Below are 17,082 nucleotides of genomic sequence, written 5' to 3' on the forward strand. Positions count from 1 at the left end.
TTTTTTCACAATGTTCCTTAAAATGCCATTATCTAGGAATTGCATGAAATTTGAAACGATTTCCTATGAAGGACTTGCGACAACAACTGACGCTATGATTTCAGTTTAATTTTCTGACTAAGAGGCCTGCTTTTTTATTGTCTGGAATATTGCACAAAAGACACACAAGTGAATAGCGCCTTTACGATAAAATTGAATTAGATAGAGAGACAAGTAATTAAACTGCAGCATACAGCTGTTTCGACCTTCTAGGACTCAACAGTGATGCTAAGAGCAAATCTCTGGGATGAATAGTCCAGTCCAGACCGTGGAATACAGAAAGTGATCGAAATAGATGACAGATTTAGATTGGGGAAAAGGTGCACAAGCCTCATCATTCTGTCAAAAGTTGTTTCTTTTCATTTATATCTGATAATAATGCAAGTTCCAAGTTCTTTAATATTCAGAGGGATATACATATTCTTATAAATGGAGATCGGGGAGAGTGGTGGGGTGGGGGGAAGGGAGGAAAAGAAAATAAACACCAACAATTATCAACGTCTCATCATAGTTTAAATGAGTGCACAGTATAAATAAACGATTCACTTGTAAACCATTGCAAAACACAATTATATTGTTAAAAACACACATGTTAATACAAACGATAGCTTGGCATCTGAAGGATCATTAGAGATATGGTACTGCTAATGAATCAGTAACGGAAAATACCGTCATGTCAAATTACATTTGAAATAAAAAATGAAATACTTCCAAAAACAAATTATATGAGCATTACGTGAGTGAATTAACTCTTTTTGGAGGTTATTTATTGTCCCAGTAAGATATAAACAAAGCGGGTGTTTTTCTGTGCACCATTTGATTAGCCAACTAATTAATTAAAGACTGTGTTTTTCTCAACTCAGAATAATCTCATTTGTACAACATTTTTGTTTTTGCCAATGGGCCATTTAAATATGAAAGGCAAGTTGTTTTCCTCGGCTAACTCACATTCACAAAATTAGATTATTACATTTTAAGGATCCCTCGACAGTTTTAAAACACATGACAACCATGATGAAAAAATAGTATTAGCTTCATGGAAGTTGGGAAATTACTCTTATTTGTGTAAAAACATAAGTGTAATTTTCATAAACGATTGGAATAAGAACACTCATTGTAATGAAAATTGATAGAAAGCTTTTTTCATAACACTAGTAATATATTTAAAACATTACCCATTAGGCAAATTTTCCCGAAAATTGCAGAATTCTTGCAAAGCCAAGTATAGCTCAAACAAGCAGGTTCCCATTATCAGGTTTGAATCTCTCGTTGACGATTCCTCTGATCGGCTTTCAACTCTGCTCAGTGTTTGTTTTAAATCCTTATTGAATTCTTCACCGAGCTAAATAAAATATTAACAAGAAAAAATGTCAAGGTTACCTTAAAGCTGATGATTCTATTATATCTGTTCTTTTTTCAGGTTTAACATATTAGACTACTTTCTGCCAAAATAAAGAAATATACTTCAAGAACATAGATCAAATCTAAACTCATTTATAATCTCCACTTTTTTACCTGAATATAGATATGGATATATTATCGACAAATATTATCAAAATGTTTATTTTAGCAGTATCAGTATGTTATTCAGTAACATGTATACTTCAACCTCTCTCTCTCTCTCTCTCTCTCTCTCTCTCTCTCTCTCTCTCTCTCTCTCTCTCTCTCTCTCTCTCTCTCTCTCTCTCTTAAATTACGTCATAAAAACTTCAACATGAATTGGTAGGTCGTATAATACCGGATTACATTAATATTTAGTAAATATATCTCTTTATTTCAAAGTGAAATCAATATTTGATTTATTGAAAAGTAAAATGTCTTCGGTTATGTTCAGCTCTCGTTTTGTTCCGTATATAGATCACACAGCTTGTGAGTCCATTGTATTATATGGCATTTCAATACTCGTTCACTTCGACATAGCGATGTAAAGATACGTATCAGACATGATTAGTATAAGTTCAATAGAAAAACAAATAAAGTGTTAATAGGTGAAGAGGTTTAATAAAACAGTTACGAAAAATAATTCACAATTTTACCTATTAATTTGAAATTTGTATCATCAGTAACAAAGATAGATCACTTCAAGTGTTTGCCACCAATAAAGCTAAAGAAGTATTTAGCAAGCATAGAAATATGATAAACTGTGAAAGATGATGAAAGTGCAAGAATATTATGTAGAAAAGTTTATTTATATGAAAAAAACAATATTGATCGGAAGTGAAACACGATAATTGAATTTAAACATGTACGCATAATAAAATAGTTCATAAAACAACCAACGAGTTTGAAAACATTAGCAAATATGAAATGTAAAATTGCAGTTGTTGAATTGTCATGATCATGATAATAATGGATTTATAATAAGAATAAGATATCCAGGTTGTTTTAAAACTATCGAATATTTTCATATTCCTGATGTTAAGGATGTGTATCATTAAAACTAACATCTTCGATATATTTTCATATTGCAATCAATTATAATTCAATATAAACAATACTCATCAAAGGCTTAAATATCTATATCTAGCTGCACCCCATAACCACACAAGAGATATACCGTATGCCAAGTGCTTTTAAGGATATTATGTTTTAGCTTTATCTAAAATAAAATAACAAATATACATTACAATATGTTATATGTTTACAATTTTGATTTCTCGGCACTTGAGTTCAAGTAATATGTCTCTTTATAAAAAAATCGTAAGACAATGGAAACGAGATAATTTCTAACATTGTCACAAGTGCAATAAAACACCTTCTTAACAGTGAAGATTTTCAACATTCGGAAATATGTTCTCATCGTAAGCAGTGGTACCTACCTGGAAGCTCAAAACTACTTGTCTACTGTGAAAATTTACATTGTCAGAAATGTAATACAATAAAAAAAAGCTTCAAAACATTAACATAAAATGCATGCACAGACCTCTTCCTGTAGGCCTTTGAATACATCTGTTGAAAGCTGTGAAATAAGACAATAACAGCTGGTCGTTATATTTTGCTATGGAAAACAGATTACTCTCGTTAATCCATTTAACAAAATCTTGTTCCAAAAAATCCAAAAAATGTAATTTTTCGATTTTTTTTCCTGCTTCAAAAACCAGCCAGTTTGTTGTAAAGAGGTTTCATATTATTAACAGAAAACAGAAACACACAACAATAAACAATATATAGCGACATTCGCTCTAAGATCTATTCATTGGTTGATAGATGGCTATAAAATACACTTGTAATATTTCAATATCTGAAAACACAGCAAATACTGTAACAAATCTAATTAAAATATGTTTTTTCTCTTTAGTCTATCAATTAATATCGAAAAATAACTTCAGCTGTAATTTGTATCCTTGTAACTCAAGTGAAAAAATGCCATTTTATATAATTCGAAGTATCCTGTGTTTCCAGACAATAGAGAAATCAACCAAAGTTTTAGTATCAATATTTTAACTTCCTAAAATCAAACAGAAGTACAAAATAATAATTCTCAATATCTGCCATCACATATTGTTTAGTCATTTGTTTACATAGTACTATTGGACCAGGATAAAATCATATTAATGAAGAACTATTGCATAATTATCCTATTAAATAATAACTAGGTTTAGCAACTGTCAAGCGGGACTCCATTCAACGAAATGTACACATATTGCACGAACGAACCCATATGTCCATGCACTAAAAACAAGCAACACAGGGCAGAACTGAGCAATATTGTCGAGCTTTCAAAACCAAACACATACAAACTAACGTTTCTAAATTAAGTAGCTTTGTTACCACGTTGAGGAAAATTTCATAGTTTGCCATACACTATAATATATTAAGATCTTTAAGATTTTTAGAATTTCATATATCCTGTTTTTAATTTGAATGTTTTCCTTTTCATATTCAAAGTTATTTACTATTCAATGTTCTAAAGGGTATCTTGATAAAAGAATGCACGTGTCTTTTTATTGTGAGCGATAGTAATGTATTGGGTAACATTTAGTTTCAATTGTTAAAACAATATATCTAAGGTTAACGTTTAAGTATATGTAGACATCAACAACTAGGAAGGAAATGAAACTTACCCATTTTTCCAGTTGACGATATGTGGTTGCGCAGTAATGTACTTTAAAAATCCTTGAATAAGAAAATTATCAAGCATATCAGGCTTCAAATATCAATAGTTATATATATAAATGATATTGGTATCGATTATCATAATCAAAACCATTAATTTTATTTACCCTTGTAAATACTTTCAAAATGCCAGAAAAAATATATCAATGTCAAGTGATCATTCCTCTCTTGGTAAGAGAGGCATAACGCTGCTAAATAGGCCAACATCAACCTCAACTTAACTGACACCTTGATATTATTATCATCTTTCAAATCAAACATTTACACGTTTCTACTCAAATAAACAACCTTAATGGATTTTTTATGGAGGAACCAGCCATATAGCCGTCCTGGAAAGAGATTATTGTAATGGTTGTACATATTAGTTACAAAGATAAGGCTTGACGGGCGGTGAAATTTGCTTATTGCGCCTATGTAGTTAATTACACACGGTGGACAAATCAACACTGACTCTACTCCATACACACCTATCTAAACGAATGGGCAAATATCAAAATGTCACATCGAGAAAGTGTCTGATAAGCTTTACTTCGAAAGCGGTGGACCTATAGAATGTGTCGGTTACGATGGAATAATCAATTTGAAATGCTTTCTTTCTACAAAGATAAAGTAGACTCATCTGAAAACAGTAACGGCAGTTTGTCGTTGTTCCCGCTGTTTAAACGAGTATACTTGCGCTTTTCCCCTTAATTATAGAATCAGTAACAAGACTGTCTTAACGTATTATGATTTAAAACAATCGCGTTGAAATGTAAAAAGAAAAATGTTCTAAAGGAGGAAACGTTTTGATATTTATCATGATATGACTTTCATATTCAAAATATGTGGGTCAATTTTCACACAGAATGTGTATAACACCATCTCTAGATTGTAAACGTTTGATAGACATTGATTTATTGTACTATAATATCTATCGGTGTTGTTTTGAAACAATGCTTTAGAGTAACGCATAAAAAAATCTATTAACTTGTTAGCCCTGACAGTTATATTGGATCGCCTAATAACGATAGCGATGAGAGTATATGTACAGGACAAAATACCAAAGGTGCCTATATATCTCAATTGCCTTTTACATGTAGTGCTAGTATATTAGTATGCGATAAATTTTCACACCAAGGTATGAGCGATATGAATAGAACACCAAATAACAAATTTGAATAATGCTTTTTAACTGGAAATGGTATATTTACTGTTCATATAGCAGGTTGTAGGTCGACAATGCAGATATCAAATCGGCGTTCAAGAGGTTTGTTAGTTCGATCAATCGCTGTATGATGTCCTCTTCATGGTCACTTGTCTGAAACGGAGAAATTGGTTGTAATTGTTTACCTACATACGATAAATCCAATTTTAATTTACGTATTCATTCTATCTTCGCTCCTTTGTTTAAAGTTTCACATCAATACATACAGGATGTACGGGCCATATTTGAACGTATTGCAAGCGATGACCCAAAATGATAAAAAAAAAAAAAAAAAAAACGTGAGCTGCACACAAGAAAACAATGTGAATATCTTGAGATTCAGCTGCTCTTACTCGAGGTCCTCCCATTTGTTTTGGTTCTATTCAAATGCCGATTATCCTGTCTTTTGCTGATGTAATCTGTATTTGTGTGAGAGGCAACCTGATTTTTCGGTTATAATTTACGTATTTCCCCAAGAACAGCCACGGTCAACTTTGAGGATGGTGTTTCCTCGTATAAGCCAAACCTGACTGAACCTGACGCGCAATAGGGGTAAATGTCTCGCCCTTGGACACAACCATGTCATCACAGAACAATTCGTGGTCTCTGCTTCCTCAGAAGCACAAATAGCCTGGGTAGGGATTGTGCCGGAACTGAGGTTACAAAATCCGATGGTTTTTTTTCATCATTCTTAAACTGTTGTCGATGGTAAGTGGTAATGACTTTATATATTTATTGGTAATCATTTTAATATATAGAACATCATTTGCCTACCTTTGAGCTGGCATGTCTCAAGTGACTTATCCTGTCATACCATTCTTGAGTGCCTCTCTGCAATGCAAAGGTTATTTTGACACATTGGAAAATAAGTTCAACACAACCAGTAGGAGAGAAAGTGTGACATTTCAATCACGGCCGCCTCCTTCATCAGACAAATGACGTACCTCAGTGAACATAGAATTATAGTACAGCCGAAAAAATTGGTCGATTTGTTACCATCTACGTATGCCTGTGCTAGTACCCTCCACACTGGTAATTTGCTTGATGAAGGTGACTGTGTAGTCTACTTTGTTATTACCAACATGATGAAAATGTTCCAAAATATAATATTGACATATTTTAAAACAGGAAAGTAAGTAGTGTGCATTTTTATATTGCGATTTATCCTTTAAGTTTTAGCAACAACTATCTAAAAGATTGCTATTGGGATATTGATATCTAAAAATGAAAACAGCGAAAAATAAATAAATAATTTGAAACTTTACTTGAAAGTCAATATCTTGCAAAAGCACAAACGATTTTGGATGTTGTACAGTTTCAAGATTAGCTAATTTGCAAACTTGACTACTGCAGGGAATATTTCGCGTAAATTCGAATATATGCGAATATATGTGGTTCCCTTCAAGTGCTTTTACAGTATCCTCCAGAACATATCAATTATTGTTTTCCTCATAAACTTAACTTGTTAAATAGTTTGTATGCGGCATCATTTGGAACATCGTGTATCAAAAATGTCACAATTAATGGAATAGTGAAAATACACGATTGGAATTGCACCAATCATAGTTTTTGAAAAATAAGATGATATTGAAATAACACAGGATTTTAGTAAGACGTCAATTAGAATCAATTTAATCTGTCAAGGACAATTCAGTTTTAATAGTACCTTTATTGCGACCTTGACCTCTGGATGAAGTTCTTTTTCGAACGGACAAACTCGTCTGAATACATCTATGCTGTACACATTTGCCAGGCACCTGTCATCACAAAAAGGATTAGTCATATTGTTACACACTCCACCAGTTACCTCCTGCGTGTTTGTCGTGTGCTATTAAGCTACAAATGTATATGTTATTATATAAGGCAGATATTTTTGTGAATATTTCGATAATTACGAGATATTGATCATACATATACATGTATTATCTCCTCTTTTATATCAATATTCAGAACTTTAAAATAGTGAAGATCCGTGTCTATAGAGTCAACACGTCAGGAGATATGCCGCTTTGATGGAAACGTTTTGTTGAAATTGAAAATTGAGAAAAACATTTATCTCTAAACTGGACATTGTCTTCAATTTTACTTCAAAGATGCTATGTAGCCAATAAAACTGTGTCTGAGATATCCCTGTTTATAAAAGTATGCGTTTCCTTACACGCCCCTAAAGACATAGTGAACAGTGAACATTTGGAAACCCGGGAACAATTTTACTGTTACTTGCTGAATATTAAATATCTGTATACAGTAATAAAACGTTTGACAAGAACATAACTGGATATGATTGAGATAACAGACTGATCCTTACATACCACATTCAGTCGCATTTGTAACAGGATCTATTATATGCCACTCATAGATAAATCTCTTAAATGCGTTTCATGAGAAAGCGGAATGGACCTTGTGAAGACATTAAAGGAAATGAGGGCCTAAACGGCTTTTACTGCAGTTGTTATACATATTTTTCATCAAATGTTATCTCCATTTATCCAAAGCTTTTAACACTAGATATGACATTTACCTCAGAACACTTAATATAAACAAGAATCAAGCGACTCTATAAAGTTCTAAATAATGTGTTTCCTTTTGGTATTCCATCTTAATTGATATGATTTACAACTGATATTCACTCACTGCATCATGGCTTCGAGGCGACAAATGCTTTGTTTGCTGGTCGTCGGGAACACCTCTCGTTGTTTACTGAGCAGACTAAGGCAGTATTGATTGAATTGTTTGAAGGACTCAGCAAGACATTCTTCCTGTAAGATTTAACGTTATAATCATTAAGGTGTTTGGTAATCCTAATCAAGCATGATAAAATACAGATTATGTTTTCATTATCATATCTTAACAGAAATGTTACTTCCATTTGGCAGGACAACAAGATAATAGAAACACGCTACATTGATATAATACAATAGATGATTCTCTTCCTCATAATTACGTTTCCAAGTGAGTTATTTAATGCATTTAATGAATATTAGGAGGAAATTGGAGACGATGCTTTTTAATTATTTACTAATCTAGTTGAGGTCCGCAAATATTGCTGTTTATGACGAGTTAACCTGACATTTTTAGATAGAGCAAGTCAATTTTTTCCTATTTTCCTAAAGACAGTCTTCAAGGTAAGAACACGGGATTAGAAGTGGCTTAATCATCCAGGCTTATCTTAAATGACATGGAAAAGGAAACAAGTATGCGGGAGGCCAATCAACGGACTTTTTCACAGAACGCAAGGGAAATATGTTCATAAAAAACTGTCTGCAAGGAAAGCCAACCGAATTAGTGGTGGCTAGATTTAGGCTGCTTGTCTAACCTGACAGGCACGAGGGAAATATATTCTTCAACATATTGGAAGGACAGATGACGACCCCAATTAGTGGTGGGCGTACTAACAAGATTGTCTAGTCTTAAGAGCCACAGAAAACATAAACAAGACTCACCATGTCATCATTACGTCAATGAATTTAACTTGACAAGTCAAAAGAAATCTAATAACATATTGAAAATATAAAACACATCAGATTGATGTATGACAGCTACTGTCTCCTGACAGTCATTCTGAAAATATATTCTCCTGTAATTTATCATAATTATAATGTAAACCTAAAGGATTTTAGAACATGGAATTATTGGTCTTTTGATATCGGTTTCAACAAAACCCACGTGAGATCACGACATCATCTAATGATAGAGCTAGTGAACAAACCTCTTCTCGGGAAAATGAATCTGGTGTCCATAACCGATCGAGTTCTCCAAGCAGCTTTAGAAGAATTCTGTAGTCGAAATGATGTTCCATGTGTTTCCGACTATAAGCTATCCATTTACTATAAACCGTAAAATACAATATTAAACATTGCATGATTTTTTTTAAAGTTATGCTTACATCTCCAAGCCAAAAGTGCTAATTAAATTACGATTTTTCTAGTTTTATTCAAATTCTGTTTGAACAATATTGAGCTAAACGTGTAGGTGAGTTCTTGTTTCTCTTATGTTCACAGTTTCTTATAGACCTTGTAAAAGTTAAGCAATTTCATTATCATTTTAGAATGTGTGATAACGTATTGATTGATGTGGTGGACGTCGATAAAGCAATATATTCGCTTAATCTTATGTTTTTATTCTTCTTTCTGGTGGATGACGTGTACATGGACATCGTGCCTATCATTAGAGTGTATCTTGAGTTTGGATTACGCTTTTGTTAGCTAGTCACTTTACGCCTGATTTTAGGTCGCGGATAAATAATAGACATAAATGCAGACAATTGTACACTTCTTAAATTCTAAATGTAATAATATGCAGTAAATAAAAGCCAACATTAAATATCAGACAACAATTTTGATCTATCCAAATAACGTGTTTATTTTGTTATTTAAATTATATATCGAACCATACCAAATTACATATTACGATTTTCGATGATGTGAATAGTGGTAAGGTTAACTTCAGTAAGGACGTGCATGCGTGGCGCGGCACTTCAGTACATACCACATTGCCTGCTGAGCATCTGTGACGTCACCCTGAATTGCATGCTGATGGAGAATTGTCATTGCCGCTTTCGGCAGTTCTCCTCTCCATTTTGATGGAGAATCCTGAATAATACAATGAGAATAAAAAAAGATATATTGACCATTCATTTTAAGTCAAAAAAGTTAAACTTACATCAGTTACATTTTGTTTGATTTTATTATTTATTTTTTGTTTTTTGTTTTTTGTTTTTTTTTTTGTTTTTTTTTTTTTTTTTTTTTTCTGGGGGGGGGGGTGGGGGTGGGGGGGTCAGAATAACGTACGTCCATTTTTCTGACTTCGTGTTGCACAAACACAGACATAAGATCTTCATGTTGTCGAACATCTGTCCAGTTATCGTCCTCTGGAATTCCACGGTCCTCTCGCGTGGCAAGACTTAGCTTGAGTTTTATCTCGCCCTGTATGTTTGACCGAGCAGTTCGACCCTCCAGAGGGAACCACCTCTCCTGTCCTATGGAAGGGATATCCTGAAAATTAATCATTGTCAAACCTAAAATAGAATCAATTCAAATTTTGAAGCGTCAGAATTATTGATGTAATACAAAAATGTGATATTTTCTTTATCTTTAAAACTCAAATGTTTTTCCACATGAAGACTACTTAATATATAGGTTATTGTAAACTCACCTACTATAAAGCGAGGGTAAGGAAAGACATTCAGGACAACAAATCTTTCTAAAGTATTTGATATTTTTCATATGATTTGAAAAGTAAAAAGGGACATGCGCAATTCATGCAGACACGTTCAGAAACCAAATCATAACAAAATAGTATGGATTAAAGAGCCAATATTTCAGTCGTTATAAATATATATGATCATTTTCAGGCCTTGCAATCACCGGAAGGAATTATAAAAACGTGTTAGGGATGAATTAGGAACACGTGTAGTGAGTGATATGAACCTTTGAACACGTGTTGTGAATGATAAGAAGTGCAAACACGTGTAGTGAATGATTTGAAAGTAAAAACGTGTAGTGAATTATAAGGATGTATGTATCAAAAACATGTTGCATTATAAGCATGTATAAACACATGTAACGAATTAAAAAGGATGTGTAAACACGTGCAATGAATGAAAAGGATGCATAAACAGGTGAAATGAATGATAAGGAAATATAATCACGTGTAGTGAATGATTTGGAAGTATACAAACGTGTAGTGAATCATAAGGAACAATGAACAGGTGTATTGAACTATAAGGAACTGTGAACAGTTGTACTGAATTATAAGGAACTATGGACAGGTGTATTAACTATAATGAACTATGAACATGTGTATTGAACTATACGGAACTATGGACAGGTGTATTGAATTATAAGGAACTATGAACAGGTGTACTGAATTATAAGGAACTATGGACAGGTGTATCAACTATACGGTACTTTGAACATGTGTATTGAACTATACGGAACTATGGACAGGTGTAGTGAATAATAAGGAAATATAAACACGTGTAATGAATGATATTGACCTGATCACGTGGCTTAGATAAAGTAAGTTTCCAAATAAAATCATAACATTCCGTTTACCTCTCTTTTTCAGTTCTATAAGGCGAAACACAAGGAAAAACTAAAGCGATATAATTAGCCCGTATGGATTGACGTGGCAAACCCGTGATAATGGTAATGTTTAAACGGATCTAGGCATTACTATTAGCTTTGTTTGTTTGGTTTGTTTATTTACTTGTGTCCTTGCTAACTTTCCCCATCCTACTACCGAACAGTAGAATGATGACGTAATGACACACACAACAACACTACACTTACTTGAAGGGGAATTGTTACACAACCCAAAAAATCGTCGACGCTTCCACTGCTCTTAGTCGTCCTCGCTGACTGAGCCACTTGCTTGAAGTACCGACCCAACCCTGAGAAACCTTTCACTTCATTTAGTTTCTTGGCTGCTTCAATCACAGAAAATTCGTCGTCATGGTCCCTGAGGAATGCAAATTTTCCAAAATAGAACGTTACATGAATAAATGGATATTTGTTATAATATGGAAATAAACAGGCTTAGGAAAAAATCACCAGTATGAAGAGAATGCTGGTTGGAAAATAGGAAAAACTCTTATTGTAAATTATTTATGTTATTGTTATATAATAACATAGATTGTTCAACGGACATTCTGTTTGACTAAAGGGTTCTCTTTTATCAATTTGACGTCATAACTAATTACTATCAGATTGTCAGATTGTCATGACAATCTGCTGGAAAGAACGAAACAAACTCCATCGCACACTTGTCTTGTTTTTTTAGAACGTGTCAGTGATACTAGGTCATGCATTGTTGGTTTAGAAAAAAGGGGTGAACTAGTAGAACTGAAGATGAGAAGGTTAATTAAAAATATAATTCAATATATTATTTCTATTAGACGTAGAACTTAATGTTGTGATAGTATTAAAAATGAAATTCGTATAATGATATGATCAAAACATGTTTCATTTGATAATAAATTATATCCTGAAGAAATTGCCTTGCAATAGATTATAAGGAACCAGTTCAAAATTGGCTTCAATACGCAAGCAGAGGCCCCGAAACTTCTCTTAGGGTGGCTGCGTATCAGTAGGTAAATTCTAGAATTGTAGATTAACCAATTAAATGCTGGTAAGTAAATTACACTGCGGTGATTTTATTGAATCACTATAGAGTAATGTATCGACTAGGAGGAGTAAATGTACTTTCGATGTCTCCGTCCGTTTTATATATATTGTCACATTGTTACCAATTGCTTTTTCCAATTTACCTGTTTTGTGATTAGGATAATAAAAAACAAAAAAAATAAAATTAAAGAAGGAATAATTTATCCTAGTGATACAGGTGAGAAGCAATATGGTTACAAATTCTTCTAAAATTTGTCTTGCTAATCGGAAGACTGTCTGATCAACACATATTTACGTATAAAAACAATCAGACAGTCTAATTAGAATGTCTCCAGAGCCCTTGTCAAGTAGACCTCCAGGGTCATAACTTCCAATATAGGCCCCATCACCTTTAATACGAATAAGTCCGAAAAGATTTATGTTAGATACAAAATAACAATGATGTCGAATTGCCACAGTCATTTCCGAAAATTGATAATCTTATCCTTGCTAAACCGGTATGTTTTGATGAATGCATAGTTCTCAAATGTTTAAAATTTGGACAACATCATAACATGGATGCAATGAAAATTATCTTTAATATATAAACAAATGAAGAATACTACAGTCAATGAAAGGTCCTTAAGCTAATATTGCTTCCAATATCATGGTCCTACTCTTCTTTTACAGTGATCGATTCAACCAAGGGTGTGACGTAAGTGTTGGATATCCTCAAGGCCATGACGATAAGAAAACACAGAAGCTATGTACCGATCACTCTCGCTGGTTGTGTTTTCAAGCGCCGCGACGACTTCAATCGCCACAAAGTCATCATCATTAGAGAGTGGAGGACCACTAGTCTATAAATGTCCGCCCTGTGTTCGTTTTGTTCCCTTGTGACATTTGCCTGGCGCCTCAGGAGACTATCAACTAGTAATCTTACAATATATTACCTCCTGGGTTTCCCTTGTCGTTCACAAAATTGAATTTCAGCTTTCCTTAGTAATTAACGTATAAACGTTAATGTTTTTTTAGTTTTTTTTATCAATTTCGACGAAAATAATTAGAAAAAAAAAGAAAAATAAAGTCGAATTACCGCAAGAGTAAAAGACGACATCATTCCTAAGATTTTCGTGACATAAAAATGTCCCTTTGGAGAACTAGCTGTATTCTTAATTAAAGTAAGAAAGCGCATCTCCTTCAAAAATAAGTTAGATTACCTTTAAATATTTTATTATCATGCCGTTCTTATTGAAAGTTTAATAGTTGTCACCAGGGAAAAGTGAGTGTATTCATTGCACCGGTTCCCGCATTTAAGAAGAAAACCCTAGAGTTGCTGACAACCATCTAGAGATTGTTAAATAAGACATTTTCGGCTCTCAAAATCAGAATATATTTTAACTAAATTTATTATATAAACCCCGAGAGATATTTATTTAGTGCAAGGAAACATAATACCTTAAAAATCTTAAGACGGATTATACGTATTTTTTCATTGTAACTACCGGCATCAAATCATAGCAATTATTTGATTATAGAACTGATGATTCATTCTCCTAACACATTTAAACGCCTTCCACGCGGTCCCTATGGGGAGAAAGTGTGCTACATGTGCGGTATAACAGACGTGTTTCGTCAACACCATCACAGGGAAAACACGAGCCACCTGTGATAATCATGGTTGTCATATATCACTCACATCGCTTTTGTAACGACGTGGTTGTTGCCATTCCTAGACACGACCTCAGCTTTAAATAAACACTTTATACGTTAAAGATGCATCTTCACGTCCTCGAACTATTTAATAAAACCGTCAGGTAAGTTTCTGTTTCCTCTATTGAATATATCTTCTATCTTTAGACAGATATGCTTTATTCTAATACTTTCTTTTACAATTGCATCAAATAATAAGATGTTATCCATTATGTTACAAGATGTTTCTTATATTTTGCTTTATTTCACTTTTAGTCTGTGTCTTATGGCTTTTGTATGATTGTTTTTTATGTATATATTGTTCATTTGTTTAGATAATAAGTTTTTTTATAAATCAAACTTTTTAATTATATGTCTTTTAAATGGAAACTGTGAACGCATTTTCATTAAAAAGATCATGTAAAGTTTTGAACAATTGATATCGACAAGGTTTCTGATAGACCAATCCTTTTCTATCAGAGCTTACCTAAGTGCAAATACATTGATCATTTGTCTGATGTTGGCAGACAGTGTAGTCATTAAAACCTAACACTGGCCATTCAATATTTTCTGATGTTTCAAAATATGCAATAATTGACATTTTAAGAATTTATCTGAAAGTCTTGCAATGAGTAACTAACGAAGCCTATTTGTTTTAAGTGACATCTCCCCTAGGATCTAGCATTACAAGTACAGGTAAACTTGGTCAGGCTTAAGTCTAATGAACAACCTCTGATGAGACAGCTTCGTTGGCTGATAAAAAAACGTGTAATTAGTTCTACTGCAACATGTGTCATTGCAACATTACAGGCTTCGTTTTATAACTAATCCTTATCTAGAGACTATATCTAACACACAGTATTTCTGTTGGTGATCCAAGGTACAGAATCAGCGTCATCAGGAACACGACTGAAGAACGGGCCAGAAACAATGACCAAAACTCCTCCGTATCTTCTATTGATCTTATTAAAACACGAAGTATGTAAAAATATAAATAATTATTCCAACATCACTTGCCACTATCACATTCAAATTCATTTTCAAGTCGATAAGATAATTATTAACTAATTCCATTACGTAAGGAGTAAGGCTGAGAAGCAATGTCTCGGACTGAGACCAAATAAGAAAATCATGGTGGTAATCAATATAAGTAAATTCGGTTGTCATTTATCAATGATAGGATTAACCATTCTATCGCTGAATGCTGTTAACTGCAACTATGTATATGAAGTACTCATTCAATCTATCGTTGAATGCAGTATATGTTAATTTATATCAAGTTCATATTAGATTTATCATTAAATGCTGTTTACGACAACTATTTACATGTATCTCATATTTAAATCAGTTATTGTCAACTATTAAGGTAAAGTTTACATTTAATCTATCATTAAATACGATTAATATCAACTACTGTTAATAGGTTTAAGATTATTAGACAGTACAGCCGTTGCAAACTATTCACATCAAAGGTAAATAAGTCATTTTTATCGTACCTTATACTCGTCTCTGTAATTAATATCAACCTCTTAGAAAATTAGCTTACTAGTTGTTAATGACATTTAAATTTCCTTCGGAACTTGTATGAATCGATCTGTAGCGAGCTTCTGGATTACTACGTACACCATACTTTCATTATAACCATTTCAAACGAAATTGTTTTCTATTTCATCTCATTGCTCAAGTTTTTGTCAATGGACATGTGTGCAATACTCCAATATATTGTGTAATGCTTAAAGATACATAATCGCATTAGAAAAGATTTTTCCTAAGCTCGATCTTCATTGAAATGATGTAACGTAGCTTCGATCATGCTGTAAAAATGTCCGTCTTCAGCTCTATTCTAGAAAAAAGTCCCAAGCCCCAGAGGAAATGTGTTTCTGCCTATCTGTTTATATTTCATTTCATGTACACAAAACTTTACTTATATATAACGAATTCAAGATATAATAAATGTAGCGGCACCTGTACAAGATGAAAACACGGCATAATCTTCTGAAAAATGGTTTCAATTTATTTTCTAATTCCTTTTTGAGTAGGCGTCCTAGGCGTTAAATTAATTACGCCTTGAAATTTTCTTTTGTTAATGTGCTACTGCTGCTGTCTATCAACGGCTCCAACCCGTGGCGGTTCTTCTTGTCATCAGGTGTGGGGCGTTAGGTTTATTTTGTCGCTCTCTTCAAATTCCCACTTTTTTATATGAAAATGAATATATATTTAATACTTTATCTATTCAGCTTTGTGTGCTGAAGCAGTAGTATATTCATCCTAGTGTTTTTTGTGATATTCAGTGTGTTAGGTGACACTATGGTATATTCAGCTATGTGTTATGACCATGTGATATATTCTCCCTCTTGTGTTGACGTGGTATATTCAGAATAATGTTTTATACATCTTTCTCATATTAAAAACATTATATATTTTGGAGTTGTCTTTGCATTGCTTGTATTAATGAGAAAAACCCAATTCATTAAGCATTTTCATCGCGTTACGATGGTTTAACTTATATTATGCTAACAGACTTATCAACTTTGATCATGTCATTGAGATTATGATTTTAAACATTTTCGTTTCTACTCACCAGATATCCAGATGAAGTCGATCCGAATGAACATCTTCCAAGTCACTGCAAAATATATAGATAAATAAAAAAATTACATAAAAACTACAGAGATATGATAAACTAACTTCTTTAAAGGAAATATTTGCGTGTACTGTTTTGCTATTTTATATGAACTTCCTCCGTTGATACAATGATATGTATTAATGATTTTTTTGGTATCCTTGTAAACCAAGGCGATTAATATACTCGATTAGAACATATATGCGTATTTATTTGCTAGGGCACGAAAGAAGACTTGCTGACAAGAAATTTTCTACCTAATTATGATCACGTATTTAAAGACATATTTGAATTTCTCTCTGCCTATAGGAAAGTGTTAAAGG

The 17,082-nt window shown here is 33.1% G+C and overlaps 1 protein-coding gene across 1 annotated transcript in view; it reads right to left on the reverse strand.

Annotated features, from left to right (window-relative positions):
* The window catches only part of LOC132551668 (BAI1-associated protein 3-like), a 102,194-nt gene that overhangs the window by 7,514 nt on the left and 77,598 nt on the right, over window positions 1–17,082 (reverse strand). Inside the window, exons 7-18 of the mRNA XM_060215848.1 lie at window positions 16,718–16,762; window positions 11,632–11,800; window positions 10,129–10,332; window positions 9,827–9,930; window positions 9,048–9,165; window positions 7,973–8,097; window positions 7,005–7,095; window positions 6,113–6,169; window positions 5,346–5,452; window positions 4,104–4,155; window positions 2,963–2,998; window positions 1,215–1,381 (exon numbers count right to left, since the gene is read on the reverse strand). Coding sequence (XP_060071831.1) covers window positions 1,215–1,381; window positions 2,963–2,998; window positions 4,104–4,155; window positions 5,346–5,452; window positions 6,113–6,169; window positions 7,005–7,095; window positions 7,973–8,097; window positions 9,048–9,165; window positions 9,827–9,930; window positions 10,129–10,332; window positions 11,632–11,800; window positions 16,718–16,762 — 1,275 coding nt within the window. The remainder of the gene's footprint in view (window positions 1–1,214; window positions 1,382–2,962; window positions 2,999–4,103; window positions 4,156–5,345; window positions 5,453–6,112; window positions 6,170–7,004; window positions 7,096–7,972; window positions 8,098–9,047; window positions 9,166–9,826; window positions 9,931–10,128; window positions 10,333–11,631; window positions 11,801–16,717; window positions 16,763–17,082) is intronic.

Source organism: Ylistrum balloti, unplaced genomic scaffold, assembly GCF_031769215.1.
Source record: "Ylistrum balloti isolate Yb309-2 unplaced genomic scaffold, AGI_CSIRO_Ybal_v1 Utg370208, whole genome shotgun sequence".
Classification (NCBI taxonomy): domain Eukaryota; kingdom Metazoa; phylum Mollusca; class Bivalvia; order Pectinida; family Pectinidae; genus Ylistrum; species Ylistrum balloti.